We start from the raw sequence: 17,977 nt of genomic DNA, 5'->3' as shown, positions 1-17,977 counted from the left end.
CTTTGCTGCTTCAATTTCCTCAGCAGCTGCTACAACTTTAGCAACTCACATTAGTACTACATCAACAACCAATACAGCAGCATCTACTGCAGCACAAACTAGTACTTTAAACCCCACTACTGTAATGTTAAGCACCACTGAAGCCCTTACTATTACAACATCACCAAGTACCAAAATAATTGCCACTACTTTGGCTTTGCCTGCTACTTCCACTCTCACTATCGCTTCAACCCCAACTACTACTGCAGGTACAACCTCTGCTCCTTCAACTGCTTCTGCAACAGCTACAACAGCAACTTCAATTAGTACTACAGCTTCAACAACCATTACATTAACTACTACTGCAGTACCTACTACCACAACAGCATTTACTACTGATGTAGCCACCACTGCAATGGCAACCACCACTGCAGCTGCCCTTACTACTACAACATCACCAGCTACCATTATAACTGCAACTAACACTCCTTTGGCTTCATCTACTACTTCTGCTCCCACTACTACTTCAGCAACTACAGGTACAACTTCTGCTGCTTTAACTTCTTCTGCAGCTGCTACAACTACAGCAACCCCAGTCAGTACTACAACTTTAACAATCACTACAGCAGCATCTACTGCAGCACAAACTAATAATGCAGTCTCAACTACTACTACAAATCCCACAACTGTAATGCCAACCACCACTGAAGCCCTTACTGCTACAACATCACCGGCTACAATTATAACTGTCTCTACTAATCTTTCAACTTCATCTACGAATTCTGCTCCCACTACCATTTCAGCCCCAACTACAATTGCAGGAACAAACTCTGCTGCTTTAACTATTTCTGCAGCAGATACAACAACTCCAATTAGTACCACAACTTTAACAACCACTACATTAACTATTACTGCAGCTCTAACTACTACTGTAATACGCACTACCACAACAGCACTTACCACTACTATACCCATTACTGCAGTGCCAAGACCCACCGCTGAAGGCCTTACTAATACAACATTACCAACTACAGCTATAACTGTTACTACTACTATTTCAACTTCATCAACTACTTAACTTCATCAACTACTTCTGCTCCCACTATTGCTGCGAGTATAACATCTGCTGCTTTAACTTCTTCTGCAGCTGCTACAACTACAGCAAACCCAATTAGCACTACAACATCAACAACCATTACAACGGCATCTACTGCAGTACATATTTGTGCTGCAGCCCCAACCTCTACTGCAAATCTGCAAATCCTACTTCTACTACATTATTAACTACTACTGTTGTCCCTACTAGTACTACAGTGCCAACTACCACTGAAACCCTAAGCACTACAACATCGCCAACTATCACTTTAACTGCCACTATCACTCCTTTGACTTCAACTACTTCCACTGCTCCGACCACCACTACAACACAAACTACTACTGCAAGTACAACTTCTGCAGCAGCTACAACAACAACTCCAATTAGTACAACAACGTTAACTACCACTTCACCAACTATTGCAGCTCTATTACTGTACTTCCCACTACCACAACAGCACTTACTATTATTGTGCCCACTACTGCATTGCCAATCACCACTAAAGCCCTTACTACTACAACATCACTAACTACAAATATATCTGCTACTAACACTCCTTTGGCTTCATCTCCTACTTCTGCTCCCACTACCACTTCAGAAACTGTGCCAACCACCACTGAAGCCCTCACTACTACAATATCACCAACTACCACTATAACTCTCACTACTACTCCTTTGGCTTCATCTCCTACTTTTGCTTCCACTACCACTTTAGAAAATGTAGGTACGTCTTCTGCTGCTTTAACTTCTTCTGCAGCTGCTACAACTACAGTAAGTAACCCCAATTAGTACTGCATCGTCAACAACCATTACAGCAGCATCTACTATAGCAGAATCTAGTGCTGCAGCCCCAACTACTACTGAAAATCCCACTTCCACTACATTAGTAACCACTATTATTGTCCCTACTACTGCTACTACAGTGTCAACCACCACTGAAACCCTAACTACTACAACTTCACCAACTACCACTATAACTGTTGCTACCACCCCTTTGACATTAATTACTGTCCTGTTATACAGGATTTATATAATGCCAACAGTTTGCGCTCTGCTTTGCAAAATGAAGGTAGACCTTACAGTTACAATACAATTTGGTACAAGAGGAAACAGAGGGCCCTGCTCATTAGAGCTTATGATCTAGGAGGAAGGGTTGAGTGATACAAGAGGTAATAGCTGTGGGGGATGAGCTGCTGGAGGAAATAAAAAGCAGTTTACTAGTTAGAAGCAGGATAGGCTTCTTTCACCTCTTCATGCTGGTGCCTCCCGACCCTTTAAGGAGTTTCAGATGCCGGGAGGCGGGGCAGGGTTTTAGGGTCATGTGACCGCCGTGATTAACTGTCACGGTGATCACATGATTGGAAAAGGTCCCGATCGCAAGGGGAGATCGAGTTCTTTCCGTGAGATACTGACATATGTGCTGGGAGCGCGCAGGGTGCGCGCTCTCAGCACATATGGGTTTTCAAATGGTACTTAAATATGAGAGGCTGCATATTTGCGTACGGTCGGCGTTAAAGAGAGAGGTTTTTAGGGTTCGTCTAAAGGTGGGTAGATTAGGAGATAGCTGGATAGATTTGGGTAGGGAGTTCCATAGGATGGGAGAAGCTTGGGAGAAGTCCTGGAGGCGAGCATGGGAGGAGGTGACAAGGGAACTAGAGAGCAGAAGGTCTTGGGAGGATTGAAGAGAGCGATTTGGTTGATATTTTGAAACCAGGTTGGTGATGTAGCTGGGGACAGAGTTGTAGATGGCTTTGTAAGTTGTTGTTAGTATTTTGAATTTTATTCGCTGGGGAGTGGAAGCCAGCGGAGGGATTGGCAGAGAGGGGTAGCAGACACTGAACGGTTGGTGAGGTGGATGAGCCTGGCAGTATTCATGATGGACTGGAGGGGGGATAGCCTATGTAAAGGTAAGCCCAGAGGAGGAGTCTGCTGCATTGAAATCAGTCGGTGACCAGCTGGCATGGATACATCCGCAATGTTGACTTAGCGGTTTCTCACACCTGGGAATGGTGCCAGCAAGGGATCCAGATAGTGGGCTTAGGTTAGTATACCGTGCTTCACAAGGTAAGAAAAAAAAATGTGCAGGATTGGTTAGCAGGGATTGGAGGGGGGTCTTATTATCTATCTGGAAATTAGCTTTAAACTGCAATTTATTACATTTTTGGTTTTCTTAATAACCACAAGCAGTGCTTTAACATCTGCAAGAATGAATTACCAGTTACCCATAAAATCTCCATCCTTACAGCAACAACAACTACTTTTGTCACTGCTGTTGCATGGCTCACTGACAGTTGCTTTGAAACATCAACTTTGGCTAACACTTTTCTTTTTTTATCCACAGTTGGTGTATCTACATCATCTACAACATCCACAAGTTCTGGAGCTAATGGAGGCTCTACCTCTACTACAGCAACCACTGCATCTACTACAACTACAACCTCTGGAACCACCAGAACCACAACATTGAATCCTACCAGCGGGCAAGCAAATGTCGCTGCTGTATTAGCTGATAATACAAAATGTAAGCAATTCCTCTTCCATAATATTAATTTGTGAATTGCTCATTCTGAATACTCATAAATTTAATAATTTATGGAGGTCAGTTGGTGATTTCCGTTTAGCACACAGTCAAACAAAAGCCAGTTAATATTCCTGCAAAGGTACCAAATATTTTATTATGTTTCTTTAAAAGTGGGACTCAAGTCAAAAGTTTTTTTTTCTAGTCTTAAAAGCAGTAGGGAATAGTTGGAACTTATCATTGGTTTTTAATGTCTGTGTCACCACTGGGGAGAGTCACTTTCACTGCTGAGAGAAATTCTAAAGCAAAGGGAGAATTAAAATGTAGCACCTGATACCAGAAAAGGAATCACATTGTTATGTTCATGGATATATAATACTTACAATATAGTCACTGTAAAGGAAATATTGGTTTTGTATATACATTCAAAAGCCTCTTTATTAGGTACACCTTGCTATTAAAAGGTTGGACCTCCTTTTGCCTTCAGAACTGCCTTAATTCTTTGTGGCATAGATTCAATAAGGTGTTGGAAACATTCCTCAGAGATTTCAGTCCATATTGACATGAGTTACTGTTGTCTTTCTATCATCTTGAACCAGTCTGCCCATTCTCCTTTGACCTCTGATATCAACAAGGCATTTTTGACCACACAACTGCCTCTCACTGGATATTTTCTCTTTTTCGGACCATTTTCTGTAAACACTAGAGATAGTTGTGCGAGAAAATCCCAGTAGATCAGCAGTTTTTGAAATACTCAGACTAGCCAGACTGGCACCAACAACCATGCCATATTGAAAGTCACTTAAATCCCCTTTCTTCCCTATTCTGATACTCAGTTTGAACTTTACCAAGTTGTCTTCACCACATCTAGATGTCTAAATGCATTGAGCTGCTGCCATGTGAATGGCTGATTAGCAATATGTGTTACCAAGCAAATGACCAGGTGTACCTAATAAAATGGCCGGTGAGTGTGTTGTGTCTTGTATATTGTCTTGTGTATTGTAGCTATTTGCCCTATTTTTAATAGAAATACTAATATTGTAGGACTCAAACTGATCTTTACACACACAGGCAATAAACTTGCTACTCATCTCTTTTCAAAAGGCTCAGTGGGAGGTTTCAGTGAAAATCAGCCTGCCTGAAAGGATATGATTATTGTTTTATTATCTCTTTGGCTAAACCATGGTGCTTTGGGCATTTAAAACTGTTCAGGCTAAAGAAAAAAAAACATCCAGGTCCCTTATAGTGGCCATTTTAAGTTCAATTCCAATTGTGACCCCTTCGAGCTCTTAACCCCATCGTTAGTGCTCTGTTGAGCCCCTGACCTCATTCTGTTTCTATTTGTGGCTCTAGAAAACCAATCAAAGTGTGTTAACTTTCAGCACTTTTCTGGTGATCCCTCGTGCCTCAATATAGAGTTGAGGATCTGTCACAATGGAAATAGTGTGGGCATGGGGTATTGGGTGAAGTCCTCCCCAGTACTCTTCACCATCCCCAGGAGACTCTGGGATTTTCAATTAACCTACCCTCATTCACACATTATTATATATGAGTATGGTGTAAATGTGGGATTTCTATACCTCATCCTACAGGCTATGTATGCCATCAATAGCAGATCTGTATAAAAACTTTACTCGTATGTATGCTGATGAGTCTGACCTCCTGTGAGAAACCAAGGCTTTAAACTATGTATTTTTATGTTTTTCTTACAGTGCCATATTGGGCTATTATCTTGTTTGGCTTACTGGGTGCCGGAATGCTGTTGGGATTATTACTCGGGGTACGTATTTGATTGGATACCTTTGGGGAAATCAGGTTTGATTAAAAATTTACATAAACGTCCATTCTGATAGAAAGGTACACTTTTGTATTTGAGAGCTTTTTAACTGTCCAAACAGCAGGCACAGAAGAGTAACACCATTGTATTCCTTTACACTAACACAGAATGTATTTTCCCCCTTATGACTGCTATCTGGCTGGGGTGTATAAATGACAAAAGTGGCTGGACAGAATTTCAAATCCTTTAGATTCATATGCTCTATATGTAATTTATCTTTGTGATTAGTTGCTGGCCTGGAGTTCAGGTTTAAATCAAACCTGTGCCCAGCCTAACTCACCCAATAAATCTTCCATTTTAGTCTGCATTCACACCATCCATTCCTATGAGTATACTATACTGTACTAATAGTAGTATTAATGTACAAAAGTACCATTCAATGTGCAATTCCACTTGCAAAGCCTATGTGTCTTTAATAAATCAATCCCTTTGTTACTTGTTAACTGTTATCTTTGTTCTCAGTTTAAAGTGATTCTAGGCAGAAGGTTTTTAACCTTATTGCATTCTCATTAAGGTAAAAATCCTTCTGGGTGCAGCTCCCCCCTCAGCCCCCCCTTATACTTACCTGAGCCCCATCTTGATCCAGTGATGTGCATGAGAGCAAGGTCTCTCCTGGGTCTACCTCTGCTGGCAGAGGACAGGGCTGAACCACAATCTGTGTGTGAATGGACAATGTCTATTCACAGGAGCTCGGCTCGGGAACGGGCCTGATCAAGTGCCCCCATAGTAAGAGGCTTTCTATTGGGGGCACCCGGCAGGGCGGAGGAGCAAGGAACGCCAGTGGGTCCAAACTGTTGCACAGAGCAGGCAAGTATAACATGTTTGTCTGAAAAAAAAAACTGTAGCGGAAGAACCACAGAAAGGTAGAACCTCATATATAAAACTAAATGTAAACTTTAACAAAATTGACATACTGTTAATTTCAACACTCACACTTTTGAAAGTACTACATGCAAATTTCTTATGTTTGTAGTCAATGTGGAGGGTAGTGCACTCAAAACTATTTTAGCAGCTGGTAGGTGCTAAATAATTAAATCAGTTGACATGTTCTGATGTCTCTCATGGACAATATGAGGGGTTCCCACTATACCTGCTTGAACTGTTTTTTTTTTACTTGCTTACTTATTATATTATGGTGAATGCACCAGGAGTGAGAGAACATGTAAAGATGGGTGTGAACACACAAATCCCAGGTGGACAGGAGTAAAGTCTATAATTAGGACAAGTAGATTTCACTGTTGAATTAGCTAGACCTAGGGGCCGGATGTGGCCCTTTGCTTGCCTTTATCTGGCCCTTAAGGCACTATCCCACCAACTGTCAATGATGGAGCACCATTCCCGCTACTGACACCATCAATGGGGCACTATTCTTCTTACTGATATCAATAATGGATCACTATTCTTGTCACTCATATCAACAATGGGGCACTATTCCACCCATTAAAACCAATGATGGGCTACTAATGCTGAGGCATTTTCTTCTCCCATTGGCCACAGTCTGGCCCACTAAAGCCTAAAGGATAGTAAATAGGCCCTTTTCTTAGAAAGTTTGGAGACTCCTGATCTAGACATATAAAAAGACAAAGACTGACTCAGCCAACTAGACTTTACACATCACTGAAGCATCCCTTTTAAGAGAAAGACTCTTTAAACCATATACCTTAGAAATGAAGCATGATTTGTTGATCATTCATTTACTATTTCCTTATTTTGGTGTCAAAGGTAAAACATCTATACTTTATTTTTATACAGCTTGCAGCTTGTATTCATTTTGTGACATTCAGAGTGGGGAGCTACCCAGGCTACGCTACACACTATGGACAGTGGAGTCCTTCATATCAACCATCAGATCCAGAAGGGGGAGGAATACAACGGGAAATAACTTGCATTCCAAGACCAGAAGTCCAAAGAGATGAACTTGAGATGTGTGAAAGACCCAGCCGATGTACCTAGACCACAAAGTGTCAAGGTCCTACTTTTTTACCAGAGGTTATGTTACACCATGTGCTGGCATCCATCTTGGATTTCTGCAGAGCATGGTGGGAATCTTTTATGCCTTCAGGTCTCTGAGGTCCATCCCCCAGAGGGGTGTGGCTGATGACATATAAGCCTGTGTTCCGCACATGCTCTTTGCACTTGTGTCTTGTGTCTTTGTGTTGCTGTTACTCTGTTCTGACTCTCGTGACTCTCCTGTAATCTGACTCGGCTTGTGACCTGACCATTCTTTGTTTTCTCCTTTGATCTGACCCTCCGTTGCTGAACCCGGCTCGTGACCTGTGATTCTCGTCTGCTGTCCTGTACCGTTTTTGTCTCGTTGTTGTTGACCCGGCCTGTCTGACTACTCTATTGTCTTTACCACTAGCTACACGCCATTGGCGGTGGCCATTACCGCAGCTGGGGTGCCTCGGGGGCCGCGACCTGGTTCCTGGCTGCGTCAAGTCCATCCCCACCATCAGGGGCCCTGGTGAAGGGCAGCCTGGGACTTAGACTCCGCGCCCTGAGGGACTTCGGTCTGTGGGTGGTGGTTGTCTTCAGCCTGTGCGTTACATTGATATTAGGCCTACCTGTCCATTTCCCAGCTCCTGCCCTGACACAAAGCACCCACCAATAATGCAGGCACGACTGTTTCTTACAGGATATTCATTGCTAAATGCATCAACCTCTACATCACAGACACAACCTTGTCTAGCGTACTGGCATCCTATAGATTGGTAAAAATGAAGTCTTCTGCAGGTTCAGAACTTTCTTGAAATATTGATGTTCTAAGATAACTTAGAACAGGGCTACTAAGTCTACTACTTTGCTTCCAGCTCACCAGTTACTTGGACCTTTACGCCAGAAAGGGCAGCTACTGTGTGTATAAGAGGCATGATAAACCAGGTTGGTTTGCCAAAATAGTGTAAGGATGTTTTGAAGCCGCATACTGCATTATGTAAAAACTGTAGTCATTATATCCTGTAATTGCTGGTTACTAAACATAGGGTGGTAATGAGACCATTTGCTGGGATTTTTTTACTTCACAGTACTTCATTGTACTTCACAGTGAACCATTTTGAAAAGTCTAACCCTTAACCTGTAATCTATAAACTAGACTATGACACTCTACATCAAATTTTACCAGCCTGGTTTGTACCATTGTCTTTATCTTCACTGGGGTGACCTCTCCTGTCCTAGAGAAAAAATGGGAAGTAAGAGAAAGCATCCTCGAAGTGAGAGAAAATCCCATCTGTGACATTTCCTATCTACTCTCGTGGTGACAGCTGATAAATTTTAGATTTCCCTCACTTTCTGTCATGAAAATTATGGTAATGAGAGTAAAAAAGTGAATCCTTGAAAGAATTTTTAAAGTATAACTGAAGGTAAAACATTTTTTTTTTAGTTTTGGATAGAGTGGAGAGGGATTAGAACACCGGTCAGGTGTTCATTACTGACTGTGCCCTCTTAAAGAGATTCAACCACTCTATTTGTCCTGTTTACAGTCCTTGTCAAAATTGAAAGTAAAAGAAAATCCCCAATTTTGGGTTGTTCCCAGAACAGAATCTTCTGATGGGGACAGCAGTTCTGGTGACCTGGGGGGGGCAAGGGATTCCCTTCATTTGCAGGGATTTCTTCTTTCTTACTTTGGCTTAGGGACAGGAAGTAAAGGTAAATCTTGCCAATGGGATACAGCAAAAAACAAACAAACCACTGGCTGCGTGTTATAACCCTCCCTTACAATATCCAAAATGAAAAAAAAGTTTGTCTATAGTTTCATTTTAAAAAAGAACTCCATGTAAATTTTTTTTGTCCTTTGTAGTGAGGCTGTGCCCACACTGCATGTGTTAACTGCTTGTTTTGTCCAGGAGGCCCCCCGAAAGGTTATACTTACCTTGTCCTTTCAACTTCCCAAAAAAACAGCCCTTCCCAACATCCAGGGATGAACTGTTCCTGCTGTCCTCACGCCTGGAGCCAGTCTATGGGTGTGATGACATCAGGAACAGTCCATTCACAAGACCGCTAGAATGCAGGGGGACAAAAGTGGCATGGACCGGTCTTGCGCTCGGAGGATTGGTGGATTAGGTAAGTATATCTCTGCTCTTATCAGCCCTAGACACAAACGAGCAGTTAGCTCATGCACAACACCACTGCATGATACAAAAATTCTTTTCTTTAAGTTCTACTGTAATCTTAGACAGCCAATGATTTTAATTATATTTTCACGTTCTTATAAAGTAAATTAAAATATCATGACAAATCTGGGTTGTCACTTATAATTATTTATTAATTAACAATTATTGACTTGGTTTAAAAACCAAGTGAATTTCCATTTTTTATTCTCTAGAATATACTGCATGTATAAAAAATAGTACAGCCTGAAAAGAATCATGCCAAATTACGATTGGCTTGATTCCTTAAATGTATGTAAATCAAACAGACCTAAATAGAAATATAGTATATAATTGAATATAAAAATGATTAATCAGTATTTCTTCTAATCCCATAGCCTTCATTATTAACAACTGAAGGACATTCAATAATTCCTTACATGGAGGCAGAGAGAGTTAAAACATACTGAGAACTTTACAGTTTTAAATGCATGAATCTTATAGGGAATGATAAACTTTTAAAAGCCCACATAAATATTTCTCTGGAGTTCAGTTAGTGTATTCATTTTAACATTTCTTTCAAGGACAAGTTCATGTTTAAAAACTATTCTTTTAAATACAGTCCAGTGTTATGCACTCACCCAGAACAATCATGTAGCAAATGAAATCAGAACTCCGGATTTGCATTCTAGTTTCAGTTCTGTAGTAGTGATAGGTCAATGGATCAGTAGCTTATAGCATAACCATGCAGTCAAATGAATTGTAATTTAATTATAATGAATTATTTATATGCTTACATGTGTTTATATTTATTAGACTTATTAGAAAGGGGCAGGATATAAAGCAGCTTTATAGCTTTGGGTAGGACGTACCACTGTGGTTGAATGTATGGGAAACAAATTATGCTGAAGTATTTATATGCTAAATGTGTTTATATTTATTAAACCAAGGGGTCTATTTATAATGTAGTTTCCTCCAGAACATGTATTAAACATTGCTGTGTGTTTTTTTAAATGCAATTTGTGCCTTACTTTCTTCAGGACTCAAGTCCCACTCATTATGATAAATGGAAAAAGTGTGCACATTATACCTGTCACATTATACCTCCTATCACCATATTCTTCAACTAAATAAATGTATTTTTAAAAATAATGTATTTATTTATAAATAAAACATAAAATCTTCATGCACTGTGAAGTATTGTTCTGCGGTTTGTGGAGGGGACATACCACAACTCCTTTTAAATATGCCCCTGAATATAGTATTATGTAAATAGCTAGATCCCTAACAAAAAGAAGAATTTTATTTTCTCAACATGATTACTATATTTATATACACCTGTATAGTGCTTTATAATAAAAAAAAATTATATGTGATAAATTATATGTTTTGTGGTTTGTAATTAAAATGTCAAATGCACCTTCCCGTTGTTGAATGCGCAATCTATTTATATGCTCAATATGTGGCACCAAAGTCCATCTGGTCAATTCTGTTCTAATTTGATAGTGTTTAAAAGGTGAACTCCATATTGATATAAAAATAATGGAGTTATTAAAAAAGTATTATGTTTTTATATGCAGCTAGCAATCCTAGTTGTAATACTCTGCACAGCTTGTTCAGTCTGAAGTTGGCCATCAACAGTACAATCCAATTGCACAATCTCTGTGCTGTCTCCATTAGAATTACCAAAAATATGTAATACAATAGGAAAAGATAGGGTATCTGGCTGCTCATCCCTAATGTTATATTCAAGAAAGAGATACCCTCTTTAGACTTCAATGCAGCTGCCAAAACATCACACACATACAGTGCCTTGAAAAAGTATTTATTGTATACCCCTTAAAATTTTCCAAATTTTTCATGTTACAACCAAAAACGTAAAAATTTATTTTATTGGGATTTTATGTGATAGATCAACACAAATTGGCACATAATTGTGAAGTGGAAAGAAAATTATAAATGGTTTTCAAAATTTTCTACATATAAATATCTGAAAAGTGTGGCGTGCATTTGTATTCAGCCCCCCGGAGTCAATACTTTGTAGAACCACCTTTCACTGCAATTACAGCTGCAAGTCTTTTTGGGGATGTCTCTACCAGCTTTGCACATCTAGAGAGTGACATTGTGCCCATTCTTCTTTGCAAAATAGCTCAAGCTCTGTCAGATTGGATGGAGAGCGTGAACAGCAATTTTCAAGTCTTGCTACAGATTCTCAATTGGATTTAGATCTGGACTGTGATTGGGCCATTCTAACACATGAATATGCTTTGATCTAAACCATTCCATTGTAGCTCTGGCTGTATGTTTAGGGTCGTTGTTCTGCTGGAGGGTGAACCTCCGCCCCAGCCTCAAGTCTTTTGCTGATTCTTCTGCCGAACAGGTTTTCTTCTAAGATTGCCCTGTATTTGGCACCATCTTCCCATCAACTCTGACCAGCTTCCCTGTCCCTGTTGAAGAAAAGCATCCCCACAACATGATGGTTCCACCACCATGTTTCAGGGTGGGAATGGTGTGTTCAGGGTGATGTGCAGTGTTAGTTTTCCACCACACATAGCATTTTGCTTTTAGGCCAAAAAGTTCAATTTTGGTCTCATCTGACCAGAGCACCTTCTTCCACATGTTTGCTATGTCCCCCACATGGCTTCTTGCAAACTGCAAACGGGACTTCCTATGGCTTTCTGTCAAAAATTAGCTGTCTTCTTGTCACTCTTCCATAAAGGCCAGATTTGTGGAGTGCACTACTAATAGTTGTCCTGTGGACAGATTCTCCCGCTTGAGCTGTGGATCTCTGCACCTCCTCCAGAGTTACTATGGGCCTCTTGGCTGCTTCTCTGATTAATGTTCTCCTTGTCCAGCCTGTCAGTTTTGTTGGACAGCCATGTCTGGGTAGGTTTGCCGTTGTGCCATACTCTTTCCATTTTCGGATGATGGATTGAACAGTGCTCCGTGAGATGCTCAAACCTTGAGATACTTTTTTGTGACCTAACCCTGGTTTAAACTTCTCCACAATTTTATCCCTGACCTGTCTGGTGTGTTCCTTGGCCTTCATGATGCTGTTTGTTCACTAATGTTCTCTAACAAACATCTGAGGGTTTCACAGAACAGCTGTATTTATACTGAGATTAAATTACACACAGGTGGACTCTATTTATTAATTAGGTGACTTCTGAAGGCAATTGGTTCCACTTAATTTTAGCTAGGGATATCTGAGTAAAGGGGGCTGAATAAAAATGCATGCCACACTTTTCAGATAGTTATTTGTAAAAAAATTTGAAAATCATTTATCATTTTCCTTCCACTTAACAATTATGCGCCACTTTGTGTTTGTCTATCGCATAAAATCCCAATTAAATACAATTATGTTTTTGGTTGTAACATAACAAAATGTGGAAAATGCCTAGGAGTATGAATACTTTTCAAGGCACTGTATTTGTATAAAAAATGTATTGTATAAAAATGTGTTAAGAAGATTCACTGCGTCCAAAAATCATACTATTGGCTCTGATATGCTGTTCTAGTGATATGGTCCCTTACAGGGTTAAAACAACACAACATTCCCCAGAAGGCCCGATGTGTTTCAATCATTCCATTGGATGCGGTGAGGGAGCATCAGTACTATATACCATTCAGGCTTTACATTGCATAGTAGTGTCCATCTGAAACATAATGCTTCTTGAGAATACGACAAAACAGATTGCTGACCTTTCACTGTCCAATCATAGGCTATGGCCAATCTTAGACCAAGCTGTATTGCTCAGCTGCAGCATAGCATTCAGTGGAGGCTCAATGAGCAAAAGATATGGACATGGAGCTGTGCAAGCTGTTGATAGCTAACTGCACAGATGAAATGTATATACAGTATATGTTTGCCTGGGGCTCAGCATTGAGATTATAAGGATTCAAAAAAAATGCAGAGCCTAGGGCAAGCATGGTATGTGGGACATGAAGTTCAAACCTGACCTTACAACACTCAGAGAAGCCCTGCAGTAGTATATAAAAGTTCAAGCTTGCTTTACAAAATATAGTCTAGGTACTCTGCGCTTGGTAAAATTACAAATATAATGCCTTGTCTTCTCCCCCGTCCTATCTCCCAATACTGCCCTTTTTAGAGAATACAAAACTGGTAGTACTAAGTATTTTTATGGAATTTGATAATGATAACAAGAAAAGCAGAAAAAAAGATCTTCAGCAGCTATTAACAATAAACTCCCCCCAGCTAAAATAAACCAGCCCCAGCAACATAAAATCCCTCCAACAGCAATAGACCCCCTACAACAAAATATACCCCCAGCAACAATAGATCCTCCACTAGCAACATTAGATCTCCCAACAGTCAGCATAAGTAGACCCTCTAGCAGGCAGCAAAAATAGACCTGTCCCGCAACAGCAGATCTCTTACAGCAACAATTAACCACCAGCAGCAATAGATCTTCCAGCAGCCAGCATCAGTAGACACTCTAACAGCCAGTAAATATAACCTGTCTCACAACAGTAGATTCCTTCTAGCAACAATTGACCCACCAGGAACAATAGAACCCCTGCAACAATACATCCCCCAGTGACAATAGATCCCCCAGCAGCAGGGACTAAAAAAACCCTCCAGCACACCTTGCTATTACATTCAGAGCTGGATGTACCAGAATTGCATTACCCCACATTCCCACTGAGAAAAAGCCCTGCATGTAGCATTTTAATGCAACACACCGCACCGCACATGACACCAGCACTGCGGTGTGACCAGGACACATATGAAACAGTTGTGTCCTTGCAGGGCCCACATTCGTCCAGCACTGTATAATGCAGGTCACTGCAGTATGTGTGAGGGGATAAGCAACACTATCTTTGCCTAAAACACTCAGCAATGTTCCCTATGATCCACCAGTGCAGTAAATCAGCAGCTCAGTGCAGTTGTGGGTGAAGTTGGGCTTTCAATAAATTTATAGGAGGGAAAGGAATCAGGGTGGGGAATACAAGTGAAGACTGGGCCGGGGGGGCAGGGTGACAATTGCACCGCACTGCAACCGCTCCTCACTGATAGGAGTGACACCTCCAGTAAGAAAAAGCAATGGCCGATAGCTGCAGCTGGAGAGAGGATTTGGCTTTCTCCTACCTCCAGCCTTCAGGTAGCAATAGAAAGCCGATCAGCTCAGTCTCAGCGCGGCGCTGCTCAGAAGTGAAGACAGAGTGCAATTCTTCTTCTCTTTTCTTGCCATGTGGCATGTCACATGACTAGAGAGAAGAAGAAGAAGATGCCTCTGAATTTCAAATGATCTGTGAGTATGAGGGGCAGAAAGGACAACCCAGCCCCAGAGCTTTTCTCTTCACCTCAGACCCCCAGACATCCCCCCTCTTCCTCAGACACCCCCTTCTCCTCCTCAGACATCCCCAGACACCCCTCCTCCTCAAATGCCCTCCCTCCTCCTCAGACCCTCCAGACCTCGCTCCACCTTCTCAGACCCCCCCAGATGTCCCTCCTCTTCAGATACTCCCCCTCCTCCTCAGACCTCCCCCATCCTTATCAGACCCCACCGGTCCTCCCTCCTTCTCCTCAGATGCCCCACCTCCTCAGACCCCCCAAGACCTCCCTTCTCCTCCCCAAAACTCCGCCCTCCTCCTCAGACCCCCAGAGTTCCTCCGCAGACCCCTCAGACCTCCCTCCAACTCCTCAGTCTTCCCCCTTCTCCTCAGACCCCCCCTAGACCTCCACCCTCCTCCTAAAACCCCCTAGACCCCCTCCTCCTCAGACACTCCAGGACCTCCCCCCTCCTCCTCATACCTTCCCAGACCTCCCTCCTCCTCCACCTCAGACACCCCAGATCTCCCCTCTCTCCTCACCCCCCCCCCCCAGCCTCCCTCTTCCTCAGACCCCTCCAGACCTCTCCCCTCTGCCTCAGACCCCCCAGACCCCCCTCCTCCTTTTTGAAAATAAAATTTCTTCATAAATTTAGGACAAATCTATTCTGCTACATGCCTTTACTGCACAAAACTCCCAATATGTGTAAATTAATTGGTTTGCATGAAATTTATAGCGTTTACAAATGGCGGTATACATACTGAAATTATAATTTTGTTTATACTAGTAATGGGGGCAATCAATGAGTTATAGCGGGACTACGGTGGGCATTCTGACACTGGGGGGGAACTAACTAACTGCCACTGACATCCCCAGTGACACTAATACAGTTATCAGTGCTAATATAAAGCACTGACACTGTACTAATGACACTGGGCAGGACGGGGCTAACATCTGGGGTGATCAAAGGGTTGAATGTGTGCTGTTTTACTGTGTGTGCTCTGTGTGCTGTGTGTGTTTTACTAGGGAGGCATGCTGTTTTGTATCTATCTGCTGTGCAAAGAAATACAAAACAGCATGTCCATACTGACAGGAGAGAGACCTGTGTAGTTTACATACAGGTCTCTCCCCTGTCAGCTTTACCCAATGATCGCCGAGTGCCGGCCAGGAATCCCAGACCGGGACCCAGTGATTGACATCTCTAGCCTCCAATAGTGATGTGGGTAGGGCAGTGCGTGTGCGCCCCCTACCTGGCAATGCAAATCATGTATATATATGTGATTTTGCACAGCCGTGCTGCCCTTTAGCAGTATGGGAAGGATTTACTAAAGGCAAATAGACTGTGCACTCTGCAATTGCAGTTGCAAAAATTTTCTGAATATTTTAGTAAAGCTCTGCTGTTTCTATTGTCCAATCATGTGCAAGCAAAAATGCTGGTTTTTTTTAATATCCCTTGCACATGAATCCTGTAACAGAAATATATCATTATTGCCGTCTATCATGGTATATTTCTGATCCGAGGATGTCAGGGTGTCAGTTCTCTGTGTAAATATAAACAAATGAGGAAAAGATTTTACCAGTTACAGTCCCTTCTGTTTGTTCTGAAAGGTGTGAACAAAATGAAACCATAGATCAGCATTAAATAGTCATTTACCCTGTTTAGATGGATCGTGCACAAATGAGTACATAAATCTCTGGCCTGAGTCAGAGTAAGAATTGGTGATAGATAAACACACCAAGTTCCTAGGAGAAAGGCTTGAAGTGGAATTAAACCTCTGCATAAAAAATAAATAAAATTCCTTTTTGTTGAGCTTCCTTGGTCAATTAATTGGCTAGGCTGTGATGATGTCACTCCCACACATGCTAATAGATCCTGCTGCTTTGTCTCAGCCAATGAGAAGGCAGAGACCTGGAGACCTGAAAGAGCTTCAGCTCTCGTGCACAGCGCTGGATCGGCACTGGGCTCAGGTGAGTATGGGGGGGGGGGGGGGGTGATTATGCATGAAGGTAAAAAACTTCAGCCTTTAGAACCACTTTGAGGCTAGATTCACACTAATGCGGTGCAGTACATTGCATGCGATTTGCACAGCAAATGCACCGCAATACTGTGCAAATCATATGCGATGTGTGCGGCTCAAATCGCCTTTTTTGGGTCCGCACTAGAATTGTATCACATGTATTTTCACACCTATGCAACCCAATTCTGCGCATTGCACCGCATTTTTCAGTCTGATATCGGGGTGTTGTTAACTTAACATATACACCCACAGCGGTTCGCATTAAAGGGGTGCGATTCTGATGCGGTGTGGAATACGCACAGAAAACTCTGCAAATTCCGCACAGCATCAGTGTAAACCAAGCCTAAGGGCTAGTTCAATACACAATGGGTTTGATTTTCTAAAACTGGAGAGTAAAAAATCTGGTGAAGCTCTGCATATAAACCAATCAGATTCCAAATTGTATTGTCAAAGCTTAACTGAACAAGCTCAAGTTAGAAGCTGATTGGCTGCCATGCACAGCTGCACCAGATTTTGTACTCTTCAGTTTTAGCAAATCAACCTCATTGTGTGTTATAGAATGTCATAATGCGTTATAAAAAATATGTGCAATACACTCTACGTTTGCTACGTGTGTAGTGAAGCATTGTTATTCATTGTTAAAGCTGAGCTCTGCCAAAAGGGGAAGTTCCTCTTTAAGGACTGCTCCCCCGCTCCCCATTAAGGATTGGCACCATTGGGAGGCACCTGAATTTGACAGGTACCCGCTCCCGCTTCCAGTCCGATCGCCTAGGCGATCGAAAGTGGAAGTTGTCCATCCCTACCTCCCTGTAGTCTTTTGGGACATGTGACAGGTCCCAGAAGACTACAGGACCATTCATGAAGCGCTGCACTACTCGCACATGCGCAGTGGGTACCTGGCTGTGAAGCTGCAAGCTGTGCCCACACTGAAGATGCCGGCCTCCTAGAATACAGGACGGCCGGTGAAACGGACTGCGGGGGACACACCACGGAACCAAGGGACAGGTAAGTGGCTGTTTTTTAAAAGTCAGCAGCTACAGTTTTTGTAGCTGCTGACTTTTATTTTTTGACAGGGTGAGTGGAACTCCACTTTAAGTGCATCCAATGCTCATATATGTAGATATGTAGTGCTCTGATTTTTTTAAGAGCCA

General features: G+C 42.0%; 2 protein-coding genes across 2 annotated transcripts in view; both read left to right on the top strand.

Annotated features, from left to right (window-relative positions):
• The window catches only part of LOC149460343 (uncharacterized), a 111,427-nt gene that overhangs the window by 30,827 nt on the left and 62,623 nt on the right, over positions 1 to 17,977 (top strand). The window contains exons 4-6 of the mRNA XM_089679914.1: positions 3,417 to 3,596; positions 5,306 to 5,373; positions 7,183 to 7,375. Of these exons, the coding sequence (XP_089536040.1) occupies positions 3,417 to 3,596; positions 5,306 to 5,373; positions 7,183 to 7,375 (441 nt within the window). The remainder of the gene's footprint in view (positions 1 to 3,416; positions 3,597 to 5,305; positions 5,374 to 7,182; positions 7,376 to 17,977) is intronic.
• Positions 2 to 1,159, top strand: LOC149460344 (uncharacterized). Its single transcript, XM_089679858.1, has one exon. It carries the CDS (start codon positions 125 to 127, stop codon positions 1,055 to 1,057), a length of 933 nt encoding a protein of 310 aa, XP_089535984.1. The 5' UTR covers positions 2 to 124; the 3' UTR covers positions 1,058 to 1,159.

The sequence above is a fragment of the Staurois parvus genome, unplaced genomic scaffold (assembly GCF_062004578.1).
Source record: "Staurois parvus isolate SC_StPar_1 unplaced genomic scaffold, SC_StPar_1.0 ptg000232l, whole genome shotgun sequence".
Lineage (NCBI taxonomy): Eukaryota > Metazoa > Chordata > Amphibia > Anura > Ranidae > Staurois > Staurois parvus.
Note: the sequence above shows the minus strand (reverse complement) of the source record. Positions and strands in the feature narration are given on the sequence as shown.

What these genes read in the sequence shown, in the direction of transcription:
- LOC149460344 (XM_089679858.1), top strand. Translation starts at nt 125, where the DNA reads ATGTTAAGCACCACTGAAGCCCTTACTATTACAACATCACCAAGTACC.